At 52.9% G+C, this 13,320-nt stretch overlaps 1 protein-coding gene and 1 long non-coding RNA gene across 10 annotated transcripts in view; one reads left to right on the forward strand and one right to left on the reverse strand.

The window, feature by feature from the left end:
- The window catches only part of PPP2R5C (protein phosphatase 2 regulatory subunit B'gamma), a 127,233-nt gene that overhangs the window by 93,273 nt on the left and 20,640 nt on the right, over window positions 1–13,320 (forward strand). For all 8 annotated transcript variants that reach the window (XM_042990563.1, XM_042990567.1, XM_042990569.1 and 5 more), the window contains 6 exons: window positions 1,809–1,919; window positions 2,980–3,072; window positions 3,158–3,288; window positions 7,753–7,812; window positions 9,790–9,898; window positions 11,347–11,400. In XM_042990563.1, the coding sequence (XP_042846497.1) occupies window positions 1,809–1,919; window positions 2,980–3,072; window positions 3,158–3,288; window positions 7,753–7,812; window positions 9,790–9,898; window positions 11,347–11,400 (558 nt within the window). The remainder of the gene's footprint in view (window positions 1–1,808; window positions 1,920–2,979; window positions 3,073–3,157; window positions 3,289–7,752; window positions 7,813–9,789; window positions 9,899–11,346; window positions 11,401–13,320) is intronic.
- Window positions 2,439–4,385, reverse strand: LOC122239713. 2 transcript variants are annotated; one of them, XR_006219097.1, is made up of 3 exons: window positions 3,871–4,385; window positions 3,505–3,586; window positions 2,439–3,028 (listed from the first exon to the last, which is right to left on the reverse strand). It is a non-coding gene; the product is annotated as an uncharacterized LOC122239713 (long non-coding RNA). The 2 variants fall into 2 exon arrangements; XR_006219098.1 differs by having other exon boundaries at window positions 3,505–3,774.

Below are 13,320 nucleotides of genomic sequence, written 5' to 3' on the forward strand. Positions count from 1 at the left end.
GTAGAAAACCCAGCTCATGAATGCCACACTCTCTTACGGGCCCCAGATCCCAACTGACTCTACTCTCCACGCTTCCCTAGCCCGGGAAGGAAGGGGCAAAAGGCTGGGGGTCCCAGGGCCGGTCTGCTGTCCTCTGCAAGCCCCGGGGGAGCGGGACCCACCAGGGTGTGGCCTTCCCTTGGTGTGGGAGTCCCTCGAGTCTGCCTGCTCGCTTCTGTGGGCTTCGGGGTCAGCATGCTGGAGGAGTCCCTCACTGCCCCGTCCCCTGGGGGCCGGTGACAGGGGACATGCCCCGTCCACCTGGCAGCACCTGTCACAGCCTCTGTTCCTTAGTCCCCTGTTGTTTGGGAGGTCTCTTCAGGACCCTGTCCCCAGGTTCCCAGGTTTCCTTTCTACTTACATTTTAGGAGTATTTTCTCTTTTTTTACTGAGGGGTTTTTTTTACTTGTTTCCGGATTTCCAACCATTTTTTTGTTCCTTCCACTCCTGCACCGTCTCAGCCCCATTGCTCTGACTCTCTGCACCTACTCGTCGTCTCGGACAACAGAGACAACAGACGTTTCATGCTCGGGGCTTTTGTAGCTGATGGCTTGAAGAGGGGGTGTTTTCCTTCACGAAACATGATGATAAGGCTCAGAGTTCAGGCTCAGTACAGTAAAGACGGGAGGAAGCACAGCAGATGACCTGGGGTTTTAGCTCCGTCTCTCTGAGACTGGATGCCTGGACGGCAAGCTTGCCCTGGACTGTCCACAAGGGCGTCCTGCACGCCGTCATGGACCTGGGTCTTAACCTTGTGTGGCCGGTGTTTGGATTTTGTGCTTTGAGGGGTGGGGAGGGGCAGAGGTCTTGCTCTGCTCGTCTGAGAGAGCCAGTCACCGGAGCCCGGTTCTGTAACCAGCATATGGCGGGTTCAGAGATTCCATAAGGTAACTAATCGTATCTAAATTACTATAAAGAAAGAGTGGGTTATAAATCGATGATACAGAAAAACCAAACATTTTATATCACCGATTTGTCCGTGTACGTTGTGCTTAATTTAGAGATTAACCATGTGGGCATTAAAGTGTACCTGTGCTCCAGAGAATTCTAGACTTCATGTAGAAACGTCTGTCGTAAAACACTGACTTTTATGAAGCTGGAAATAAACGGAGTGGGGGTGGGAGTCCGTGGTAAAGGACAATATAAAGAAAAACAGGCAGCAAGTTGCATGAGGGGTTCATTCAAAGTCCAGAGAAATCTCTTCTCAAGTCATTTCTTGGTGAGTCCACGCAGAGTAAGATCATGACCGTGTAGCCCTGGGCCCTCTGCTGGCTGTCCTCTGTGGATCGCAGGGGCCCCCTGGGGCAGGCTCACACGAGGGGCTGGCGCTCCATTGCCGGTCGTTCAGTCCCGGTCGTTCAGTCTCCGCTGTTCCCTTCATAATCTCACCCTTCCTTCCCAGCACGATGCCTGCCTCCTCGCTTTGCACCCACAGTGGAGACCTTGACCTCCCCACTGCCCACCGGCACCGGTTGGTGGTAGCTGTCCGTGAGTTTGGCGGCTCAGAGTGAGGCAGGAGTCTCGGTGTGGCCACCTGTCCACGGCCACGTTTCCTGCTGCAGTTTTGACCCAAAATCTCATTGGGGATCCACACTGCTTCTCGATCTTGAGAATAAGGACGAGCCCAACCACCACCGGAAGCTGCAATTGTTAGAATTAAATATTTTTCTGTAAATGTTTTTTTAATGTTTTCTGTAAATGTTCTTTCAACTGTTATCTGTAAATATTTTTAATGCCCTGGTTATAATTCTAGAATATGTGGATTTCAGTTTGCAGTTAACATGTTTCGAACGTTACCACCTTCCTCCAATCCTACGGGAGCAGAATTTGACCCCGAGGAGGACGAGCCAACGTTAGAGGCGGCCTGGCCTCATCTACAGGTACTGAACTCTGGGAGCGCCCCCGAAACCGGGGCAGGAGTTGAATGTGTGTGTCTGTGAGGTTTTCCTCTAAAGCAAGTGCACTGGCCCTAAGGCTTCACCCCAGCTGGTGGCAGGTGCCCCTGTGATTTGTAAACCTGTGCATACAAGGAAGGCATTTCAGCAGAAGTGAGAACATCGAATGGCGTTTTTGTTTGTTTGAACACTTTACCCCAACTACAAAGATACGGAGTTGTCTGTATGTCTGCAGTGGAAATGACTGCTTGGTTGATAGCCATGGAATTGAAGCCCTTTGCAGATACTTCCTGTTTACGGTACCTAGATTCAGTGCACCCCAGAGCTCACCCGCTGACTGACACCTTTTTCTAACACATTTGTAAGGCAAAAAGTTGGTCGTTGATGAGGCTGGACGCCTGAGAAGGCACGGAGCCCAGCACGAGCAGAGTGTGTGCAGTCCGTGTGCCAGGTCAGGGTCTGGGTCGTCCGCAGGAAGGGAGATGGAAAGGTGGAAGCTGGGAACGAGCTAGATGGGGAACAGATCACAAAGGGGGGCTGTCTCGGTGGCAGAACATCCCGCCAAGGCAGGTGGGGTTGCGGTGTAACCACAACAGCAGGCAACCCTCTGATGCAGGGGAGGGACCTCCCAGCCGTGGGTGACTGCGTCTGGGACCCGCTTGCCAAGCCATCCCAGCTTCCAGTCCGTCCGGCTCTGCCCAGGACACGTGTAGGTGGCAGGATGTAGATCCCACCGGCTGTGGCTGCTATGCACTGTGGTCTCTGACCAGCGTCGGTTAAGCATTGGTGACATCGGCCATGGGTACCATTTTGCTTAAATGCCGCTTAAGGGTATAGTCTGTGGTTCTTAGCTAAATAAAATAATTACTATCGTCAGTTATAACTTGATTAAGCCATGTAATTTGGCATTAATTCTGTAGATAATGTGGCTTTATTTTTTAAGGCTAGTATTTTCAGGCAGATATTCAACTCATGGGTGTCTTTGATCTCCATCTCATAAAATACCATGTTATTTGATTCATTGTTGTTGTTTTTTTCCTTCTAGCTTGTTTATGAATTTTTCTTAAGATTTTTAGAGTCTCCAGATTTCCAACCTAATATAGCGAAGAAATATATTGATCAGAAATTTGTATTGCAGGTAGGTACAAATTAGCTGAAACTACAAAAGCCGTAATCTCCCGAGCGGGAATCCTGAGCCACTAAGTGTCTTTTTCTTCTTGAAGCTTTTAGAGCTCTTTGACAGTGAAGATCCTCGAGAGAGAGACTTTCTTAAAACTACCCTTCACAGAATCTATGGAAAATTCTTAGGCTTAAGAGCTTACATCAGAAAACAGATAAATAATATATTTTATAGGTAAGTCGACGTGTGGGTAACAGCTCTCTTTTTGCATGATGATGCTCGCATCCACACCTAATGCTCCCCTCACCCCATCCTTCCGTTTGGCAGGTGACTGGGGAGTGGGGGCGGCCACCCTTGCCCCCCCCACCCCTCCTTCTCTGCCTGCTCCCCTCCCTCACCCACCCCCAGCACCTCCCCACTCGGCCTTCCTGTGTTTCTGTTTCCACTTACCTGGGTGCGGGTCCGTCCGGAACCTGTCCAGAGCCAACGGTCCGTCCTTCTGCCTGTGTGTTACTCCACCCTCCCCGTGCATCTCGGAGAGGCAGGAGTGAGGAGTAAAGCAGGGATCCTTAGAAACTCATAAGATGGAGAATCGTACCAGAGGCCTGGGGACCCGCGTGTACCCGGGGCAGGAGGGGCGCCGCTGGCCACGGCAGGTGCAGGTGGGCCCGGCCGTCCCTAGGCCTGCACGACCACAGAGGCTGCCCTGCCTGGGTTTACCTGGGGGAGGGCACAGCCCCGCGGCTCTTGAAAGAATGTTCCATGACATTGCAAGTCCCACCCCCACCCTGGCCCCCGCCTCTTGTTGGTTCTTACCGTCTGAACACCCTTCCACCTGCCTGCCGACATCCCCGTGTTTCTGCTGCTGCCTGAGTCACACGGGCCACTGGTGATTGGGCATGAGCCCCGGGCGAGGCCCGTGTGCGCCTCCAGGCCGCCCTTCCATCCTCCTCATTTGTGTCTCTGCTCACCTCCGGCTCCTTCCACACTGGCGCCTCGGCGGCCTTTGTTGACCCTCCTGGAACATTCTTTCCACCTGCCCTTCTCCACAGCCTCCCAAGGCCTCCGGACACAGCCCCTCACCAGGACGCACCGCAGCCCCTGGGTTGGCCGACAGGCCTCCCCACAGGCAGGGGGTGTGTGGGCCGAACACCGCACGCTTTCAGGGCCAGCTTCACGCCCGGCCCGTGGTGGCATCAGATGAATGTTGATGGATGAGAGAGTTAATGTGGTTTCTTACCCATCCCTGGAAAGCTTACCGAATGAGTGGTGTATTCTAAGACTTTGGGCGTCCCTGACTCCAGGACGGGTCCCAGTGGTGACAAATCCTAGCAGTGACACACTCCGTGGGCAGGCCCCTCTGTGAGGTAAGAAAGCAGGCAGGTTTCACACAGTCTGGCCACAGTGCCAGAGTGAAGGTGACGTACAGGCCCTTGCCCGGAGCGCCACAGAGGACGGCGGGTCCCTTCTTAGACACCATGACCCAGCAAGGGAGAAGGAGAGGGGCCCTGAGACACATGGAGACACTGGATGTGGGAAGTGAGATCCCACCGTGGAGACCAGCAGCCTCTGGGGATTCCAGGGCCATCCCTGTCCCGTGCCCAGCCCGGCCCTGGTGTGCCCCCACCCCACCCTCCCGTGGTCACCAGGGTCTGCGGCTGTCTCTTCACACTTGATACGACAGTCCGGTGTCAGAGCTCCCGGTGTGCCTGGTCTTCCTTTGAGCTTCTTCCAAGGTCCCTACATCCCAGGACCGGCACCGACTGCGGTCAGAGAATGCCATTGCGATTCCTAAATGTCACGTTCCCAGCTCACGTTTCTTGGCATCATGCTTCCTCTTGAACAGGATCATTATGTGGCTGATGTACTTATCTATCAAGATGTTACGTACATCGTTTAAATAACAAAGAACAGGGACAGTTTAAATTCTGATCTTTTAGGCCTAAAATTAAAGGTCCACCTAAAGTGAGGTTTTTTCTTTAAAACATAGGTTTTGTTCAGATAGCAGAATCACAAATCAACACTTGTGTTAAAAGGTCTCATACCACAGGGCACCTGGGTGGCTCGGTCGGTTGGGCGTCCGACTTCGGCTCGGGTCACAATCTCACGGTTTGTGGGTTCAGGCCCCACGTCGCGGTCTGTGCTGACAGCTCGGAGCCTGGAGTGTGCTTCAGATTCTGCATCTCCTTCTCCCTCTGCCCCTCCCCCACTTGTGCTCTGTCTCTCTCTCTCTCTCTCTCTCTCTATCAAAAATAAATAAATGTAAAAAAAAAATTTTTTTTTAAAAAGGTCTCATACCTTAAAGAACCTCAATATAATAAATAAAATATTTAAATAGGTTACTATTCCAAAGTTATTGCACATAATTCAATTCTGAGTGCTCTGTGCTAGAGTGTAGCACTTTTGTGTTTCAGCTGTCTTCTCTGTAACTATCATATTTTTTTTTTAATTTATTTATTACTTCTCACAGTTCTGTAATCGGAACTGGGCCCCGTGGGCAGGTCTGGTGCTGCACATGGCCTGCGGTGGGCTGGCCGGTCCGGGTGGCTTGGGGCAGGGCTGCAGCCGGCCTCCAGGAGGGAAGAAGCCTCTGTGAGGCTCGGCCAGGAAGTGAAGCACATTCACCCTGCCTTCTGTGTCGATCTGACCAACTCACAGGACAACAGATGCACAGAGAGGGGGACAGGTCCCACCTGTTCATGTGCGGCTCAGAGCACGTCCTGCAGGGGGGAAGGTCCGTTTCGGAGACGGTCTCTGATAAGCAGGTTCTGGCTCAGCTTCTAGAGAGTCCTGATTCCTTTTTAGTTGGACAAGTGAGAAACACTGGCCTGTTCCGCGTGCGTCTTTATGGCTTTCTTCCCATCTGCAACTTCCTCTCTTTCCTGTCTGGAAGAATAAGAAGGAGAATTGTACTAATTTTCTCATTTTTATACCTCCTTCAGTTCAGGTTAAAATAATTAGCAACGAAGGCTTTATCAGTAAGAACATAGTAATGTTGACTCAGGAGAACAAAACGGATTGTAGCTGAAGGCCATCCTTGTTCATGCGTGTCGGCCAGTGTGGCTGGATCCCACGCGACTCTGAGGGTTCGGCCCCTCTTCCCAAGGCCCAGAGCTCAGCTCCGGGGTCTCTGGGCACCTGGTGCAGCCCACTGCTCCCCCAGCCCCCAGCTCGCCAACGAGGGCGCTCAGGTGTCGTGGCTGCACTTCCTACAAAGCTACGACGTGGCACCTGTAAACCCAGAAAACAAGCAAAACACAAGGGAGCGTCCGGTCGAGTTCTGTAAATTAAAGTGCTTGTCCGTGGACATGCACCACGGAGGGCAGGACTCCCTGGGGACATCCTCCAGTCTCTAGGCAGGTGGGGGGAGGGAGGGGACATGAGGGACGTGTCCAGCAGCGGCTCGAACGCGTCACCTGCAATATGACCGCAGTGCCCGTTTCCTGCCACCCAGGTCACCCCGGGCCGTCTGGGTAACTCCCCACCTCACCTCGGTGCTGTGGCCACACTCGTGTCCGTGGCACCATGGTTCTCTGCTCAGGTGCCGCCGCCAGCCTGCGTGAGGCGCTCACCCCCCCCCACCGCCACGTGAACCCCTTGCCCACCTGCGGCCCACCCAGCTCCAGTTCCCAGACCCCCGCGCTCGCCCTGCCTTCCCTTCCATGCCGTTTAACCTCCCGCAGGGCCCCGGTCAGGCCCCACAGCCTTGAAGAATCCTGGCCGTTCGAAAACGTAGAAATCTTCCACCCCCTGGAAATCTCTCACGTCTTGTGGGTATCTGACCTGTTCTTTACTTCGACAGCCCCGTTCCGCTTGTTTCCAACAAGGACGAGATTTCAGAGTCAGGTTTCTGTAATCATCACAAACTCTTATTTTAGGCCTGGAGCTGCCTCTAAACTTCATTGTCGAGTGAGAGGCAGAAACCTTTGTCAGACACCACTCCTACCACACAGGCGCACGGCGAGGCGTGGGCAGGAGTGAGCCCCTGGCTTCTGGGGAAATCCTCTGGCGGTGGGGACACGTTGCCCTCCTTAGTGTCCCCAGCCTTTTACCGCACGTGTTCCAGGCATGGGACAGATGCTCTAGCACCGGGGACATGGTGACAAAAAGTCCTCGCGTGTCCTCAGGCTGATGTGGGCACAGCAGGAGAGGCTTCTCAGAGGACGCAGATCAGCTGCCCACGTCGGGGTTCCAGAAGGTGGTGCTTGGAGCAGCGTGGGGGCCGAGCAGGGTGTCTGTGAGGACGTAGGTGAGACGGCCCAGTGGGAAGGAAGGAGCTTCTGCCCTTCACAGACTGGCCTAACTCTCAGAGGCTTTAAAATTGAGCAAGGCGTCAAGTCAGGCTGGCACGAAGCAAAGAGATCAGGCTAAGGGACGGAGAGGGATGTACGCATGGTCAGGAGGACGGCAGTGGCTCATTGTCACACACGGGTGGCTGGAAGGCGAGTGCTCACAGCACAGACCTTTCGACCTTTTTCTGTGATTGAAAACTCCCAAAATAAAATGTCGGGGGCGGAAATTGAGCAGTCGCGTCGGGAAGGGTGAGCCGCCCCCAGGACACTTTTCCAGGAGGCGTGCCTGGCACCAGGCATCTGTGTGACACTCCCCCCAAGTGCATCATTTCCTCGTTCAGAGGATTGTGGTCTTTCCAGCTATTGCCTCGGTGTCTCATTCTAAATGGCAAACTGCTTTTTCTAGGTTTATTTATGAAACAGAGCATCACAACGGCATAGCAGAGTTACTGGAAATCCTGGGGAGGTGAGTGCTGTGCTCCTGGCAGTGACGTGGAATTTATTCCAGAATGATCCAGTTCACGGAGTCGCGCAGCCCTCTCCAGAGCGAGGCAATTGAAACCGTTTCCAAAGGAACCGAGACCTCGCTTGATGGAAGGGGTGGGTGAGGTCTTGGGTTAGAGCCCCCAGACAAGAAGCCTTCTCGTGTACACGGCTCCGTGCACGGATTCTGTTCCACATACCTCCTTGAAGATGGCTAAGAGGGTTTACGTTTTGACATTTAGAACGGATCATTTATTATATACCTTGGGGGTGTTGAGTAAATGCTAATATTTCTAATTGCTTTCATTTTATAAATTTTTCATATGTATACTTGTAACATTAACGTTTCAGAAATTTCACCGTCTTCACCCAAGTAGAGTTCTTGCTTGCTACCATTTTTTTTTTCATCAGTGACCTATAGATTTTATATCAGACCTCCAACCCACTGTTTCCCAAAGAGAGTGCGCTGGGGTTCCACAGCCAAATAAACTTGGAAGTGCTCTCCCGGCACCTTCCCTGGGGACTCAGCTGCATTAGCAGCTGAAGGTCCCGTGGGGAGGGGTCCTCTGCGCTTGTGTTTAATCTGATGATCCCCAAAGGCTTCGGAACACAAGAAACCTGTCTCAGGGAACACTGTCGGCTTCCAGTCGATCTGTGCTCCAGTCGCACTGAGAAGACGGTGCTCGCTATTTTAGATCTAACTTGAAAAAAACCGTCAGTCCTCGTGGAGAATTCTGCTTTGACCTGCATCAGCACACTGGGCGGGTTTCTCTCGCTCAGGAGAGCGTAGCGAGCGGTCCAGGGGCCCTTCCTAGTTGTACGACCTCCCTTAACCACTCTCGGCTGCCGTTTCCTTAGCAAGGTGGGGGATGATCCCCTCACAGGGCTGTCGCGGGGACGGCGCGCTGTGTGAAGTGTCCAGCGCGGCCGGGCACAGCCTGCACCCAGGCCTCCACGCTCCCGGCAGCTGGGATCGCTGATTTTATCCCCCTGGAAGAGCTGTTTGGTCTTGTGGGCCTCCCCCATGTGAAGGAGCAGGTTGTCGCTAATGCCCTCTTTAGACAGACCCTGCCTCCTGGATGGCACGGAACAGTCTAGAACTCGCTTGACTGCTCTGTGGCCCTACCACGTGTCTGTGCTTCCCTAATAATAAAACCAGATAAATAGTAAATAACGAAGCCTGCTTGCCCAACTGGGCACCAGTAGATAAGCTACTTGACACCAGAGACCAAAATTTCAGTTTATTTTTTTTTTTAAGTTTATTTATTTTTGAGACAGAGAGAGACAGAGCATGAACAGGGGAGGGTCAGAGAGAGAGGGAGACACAGAATCTGAAACAGGCTCCAGGCTCTGAGCTGTCAGCACAGAGCCCGACGCGGGGCTTGAACTCACGAACTGCGAGATCAGGACCTGAGCTGAAGTCGGACGCTTAACCGACTGAGCCACCCAGGCGCCCCCAAAACTTCAGTTTAAAGACTAGGCACAAGACCCCCTTTCTCTGCAGGAGGGAGCAGCTTTCTGGCTGATTCTTAACCAGCTCCCGTTCTGCACACACAGACTCACTTCTGTCAGCATTAGGGTAATGAACCCGAATTTCTCGGGGGAAGCGTGACTTCCTAAAGGTGGGTGAAGGTCAAGGGAAGGTGCCAGCTGTGGAGCTGGAGTCCCACCTGAGCTGCCCGGCCTCCAGGCCTGTCGAAAGAAGCCAGTGTCGCCCCCAGGGACTCCTGTTCTGGGTAACGCCCCGCAAACCAGAATTTTAGAATTATCTCCTAGTTACTAACGAAGATAAAAATGACTATGCTTCTTGGAAGATATTTCATTTTCTTTTTAATTTCTGCTAATGTCCGCCTCTTTTGTGAAACCTACATTTCGCTTACTGATAGTTGTGCTGAAAGTCAAGGCTTTTTAACCTGGAATTTGTGAGTATTCAGACTTGGAATACATTCTGTTTTCGCAGCATAATTAATGGCTTTGCCTTACCACTAAAAGAAGAGCACAAGATTTTCTTATTGAAGGTGTTGCTACCTTTGCACAAAGTGAAATCTCTGAGCGTCTACCATCCACAGGTAAGGGGTGCTCCGCAGCATTATGTCGGTGGGGGCGTGCACTAGCTGGGTGTCTCCACGTGAGCGGCAGTGAGCTCGGACACAGAACCCCAGCCGTTCCCCGGGGGTGCGCTCACGTCGCCTTGCAGATGTCGTTTCTGGTGATAATTGAAAGGATACAGGGGGGCGCCTGGGTGGCTCAGTCGGTTGGGCGTCCGACTGCAGCTCAGGTCACGATCTCGCAGTTCATGCGTTCGAGTCCCGCATCGGGCTCGGTGCCGACAGCTCGGAGCCCGGAGCCTGCTTCAGGTTCTGTGTCTCAGTCTCTCTGTCCGTCCCCAGCTCATGCTCTGTCTCTCTCTCTCTCTCTCTCTCTCTCTCTGTCTCAAAAATAAACATTAAAAAATAAATCAATCAAATTTGGCTCCTTCAAGGAAAAATCTCTCTGCAGCCAGTGAAATGGCCTACGAAAATGTGAGTTTTTTAACTAAGCTGTGGGCTTTTTACAGTTTGCAGAAATCTACTTACAGTTTCACTGGAAATTCGGTCAGTAAGTGTTGATACCTGCTTAGCTGGCTGCACTTTGCCAGAAGAGGAGGTTTTTCCTTCACTTTTGCCCCCCGTGAATCCTGCGTAGACAAGTGCCGAGGTTCGGGGACAGGCCACGTGCCTGTTCACCGGCAGCTCTGAGTGGCTCTGGCAGCCAGTGGGCACCTCTGTCCCTCACGTTGGGAGCGGCTTGGGATGAATCACAGAAAGCCTATTCTTGACTTGATTCTAATGACGTCGGCTTCCTGGGAAGTATTTTACTTTGAGGCATTTTTTTTCTTCTCTTTGCTGTTAACTGATGATAGTATCTTTATATCCAACCAGATCGTGGTCCTGTTGATTGTTTTTTTAATTAAGTTTATTTATTTTTGAGAGAGAGCAAGGAACAGTGAAGGAGGGGCAGAGAGAAAGAGAGAGGGAGAATCCCCAGCAGGCCCCACACTGTCAGTGCAGAGCCGGACACGGGGCTCGAACTCACGAACCGTGAGATCGTGACGGGAGCCGAAACCAAGAATCAGACACTCAGCCCACTGAGCCTCCCGGGCGCCCCCTGTTAACTGTTCTATAGAAGAGGGATTAATAGTTCAGAGGTTGAAGATGGAAGCAGATTTTAATTTGGTTTTTCCCAGCTCTTAGGTCACTTGTTCATTACAGTCTCCAAGAAGACCACGAGAAAAATCCCCATCAACCCCGGGCTTACCTGTTGGTGTTAGTCCAGAAGGCTGTCTCCTGATTTTTTTAGCTTTCTGCTGCACCTGGTCCCCGACAGTCCCCGTCAGAGCCCCGGCAGGGCCTGTGGAGGGGAGCCCGTGCCCGCCCGGCGGGCGCCACCTGGAGGGACGGGGGCAGCACGTGGCAGCGGGAGACGCGGCATTGCCGGGTCACAGCACGGGGTTGACGCTTCCTCTCCTCCTTTCCAGCTGGCGTACTGCGTCGTGCAGTTCTTAGAGAAGGACAGCACCCTCACCGAACCGGTGAGTACCTTCCCCGGCCGGGCAGTGGCGTCACGTGCGGGCTTCCCTGAGTGTAGGTACCGCGGGCCACAGAGCCGTCCAGACCGCTTTTCACCTCAAGTCACACTGCCGACAGACGCACCGATTTCCTGCACGTGCCGTGTGCTCTCAGACTGCCGTCGTTTTACTTACAAGTTCCGTTACTGCGGTGATTATTGTACGCGATCAGATTGCCGTCCTCTCTGTGCGGGGCTTGACTCTTTCGAACGCGACACGCTTGAGTGGTCGTGGTCGCTGGGTCGGGTGCCGGCCTGTGTGAGCTCTTGGTCTGACCACGCTCGTAACCGGCTTCGGTCAGACCACCCGCAGTGAGTTCTCGAAACGCTTGTGCCAAAGGGCCTTACGGCCTGAGAAGTTCTTCCGCCTTCGAGGGTAGCGACTCGTGTTCGCTGAGTCGACTGTGACAGGTTGCTGCCACTGAGCGCTCAGATCTCCCAATTTCTTGGCGTGTGATCTTTCTTAGAAATGAAAAGCGGTTGTGGCCCAGATTAACAAAGTTGAGTGTGTTGGGTGCCAGGCTGAGCATTTGAATGTGCTTTTTTTAACAGCTTTATCGAGACATAATTCACATGCCATACAATTCACCCACTTAAAGTGTATCATTCAGTGGCTTTTTGGTATATTATGCTATCGATTATTGTAATCGTGGTGAAGCATATACAACATGAAATTTGCCATTTTCAGTGCACGAGGGGCATTAATTACATCCCAGGGCCACACAGCTGTCACCACTGTTCCCAGAACTTTGTCATCACATTGCCCCAGCCAGAAACTCTGTCCCCCCCCTCCCCTCCCCCCCCGGACACCGACTCCCGCTTCCCCCCTGCCCGCCCCCTGGTGACCTCTCACCTGCCTCTGTCTCTACAAGTTTGCCTCCTCGGGGCACCTCAGATGGGTGGCATCGCGTAGGACGTCCTCAGGGCTCGTGCAGGCCGTGCCTGTGTCGGAACTCCATCCCCAGGTGTGGCCGTGCACTCTCCCTTTCTCCCTTGTGTGGTGTTCGTCTGCTCCTCTGTCCGTGGACGCCAGGCTTGCTTCCATCCCTTGCGATAATGCGAGCCGTGTGGCTGTGAACGTGGCCGTGGGTTTCAGGGTCCCACTTTCTCCGTCGTCACTTGTTGTCCCTTCTTTTATTCTAGCACCTAATGAGTGCATGGTGGCGTCTCTCGGTGGCTTTTTGACTTGCATTCCCCTCTTGACTGGAGACGTTGGGCATCTCTTCAAGCGCCTGTTGGCCGCCCGTGGGTCTTGGACAAACGTCTTTAGATCCACCGCCCATTTTTTATTAACTGGTGGTTTTTTATCGTTGAGTAACAAAAGTAAGAAGTACTGAGTGCCAGTTTCAGTGTTTGAATATTCTTTTCAAAGTTACTGGTGGAATAAAAAAGGCAAATGTCATCATTCCGGCATCTTCTCTGTCCCCTTGGCCGTCTTTCACAGTGGTCCCATGAGGCTGTGTTTTATAGTGGAAATGCACGAGGAATCCTTAATGCTCTGTTTGCAAGTTACACGGGCTCCTGATCTCTGCTTTTTCTGAGCTTCTAAACTCCAAACGTGGACACCATGTGTCACCCACCAACTCAGGAAAAGCCCTTGACATCACCCCCCAACGCCTGCCCAACTCCCCTTCCCGGGGCCCCCGCACGCCTCCGCCCCAGCTCTGGGATTCTGGAAGCGCCCAAGGAAAGGCATCAAACTTACCAGACTTCAGTGTCAAACCAGGAGTGTTTTCCCCACTTAGACTAGGGTATCTGCCTTGAGAGAGAACTTGGGAAGCACCAGGGATAAAGCCTCTTTTCCGGTGGTGCCCTGTGCTCAGTTCCTCTGAGTTTGAAGGACGTCTCCAAACTAAAGGGTGAGAACCAGGGGTGCCTGGGTGGC

The sequence above is a fragment of the Panthera tigris genome, chromosome B3 (genome assembly GCF_018350195.1).
Source record: "Panthera tigris isolate Pti1 chromosome B3, P.tigris_Pti1_mat1.1, whole genome shotgun sequence".
In the NCBI taxonomy this organism is placed as follows: domain Eukaryota; kingdom Metazoa; phylum Chordata; class Mammalia; order Carnivora; family Felidae; genus Panthera; species Panthera tigris.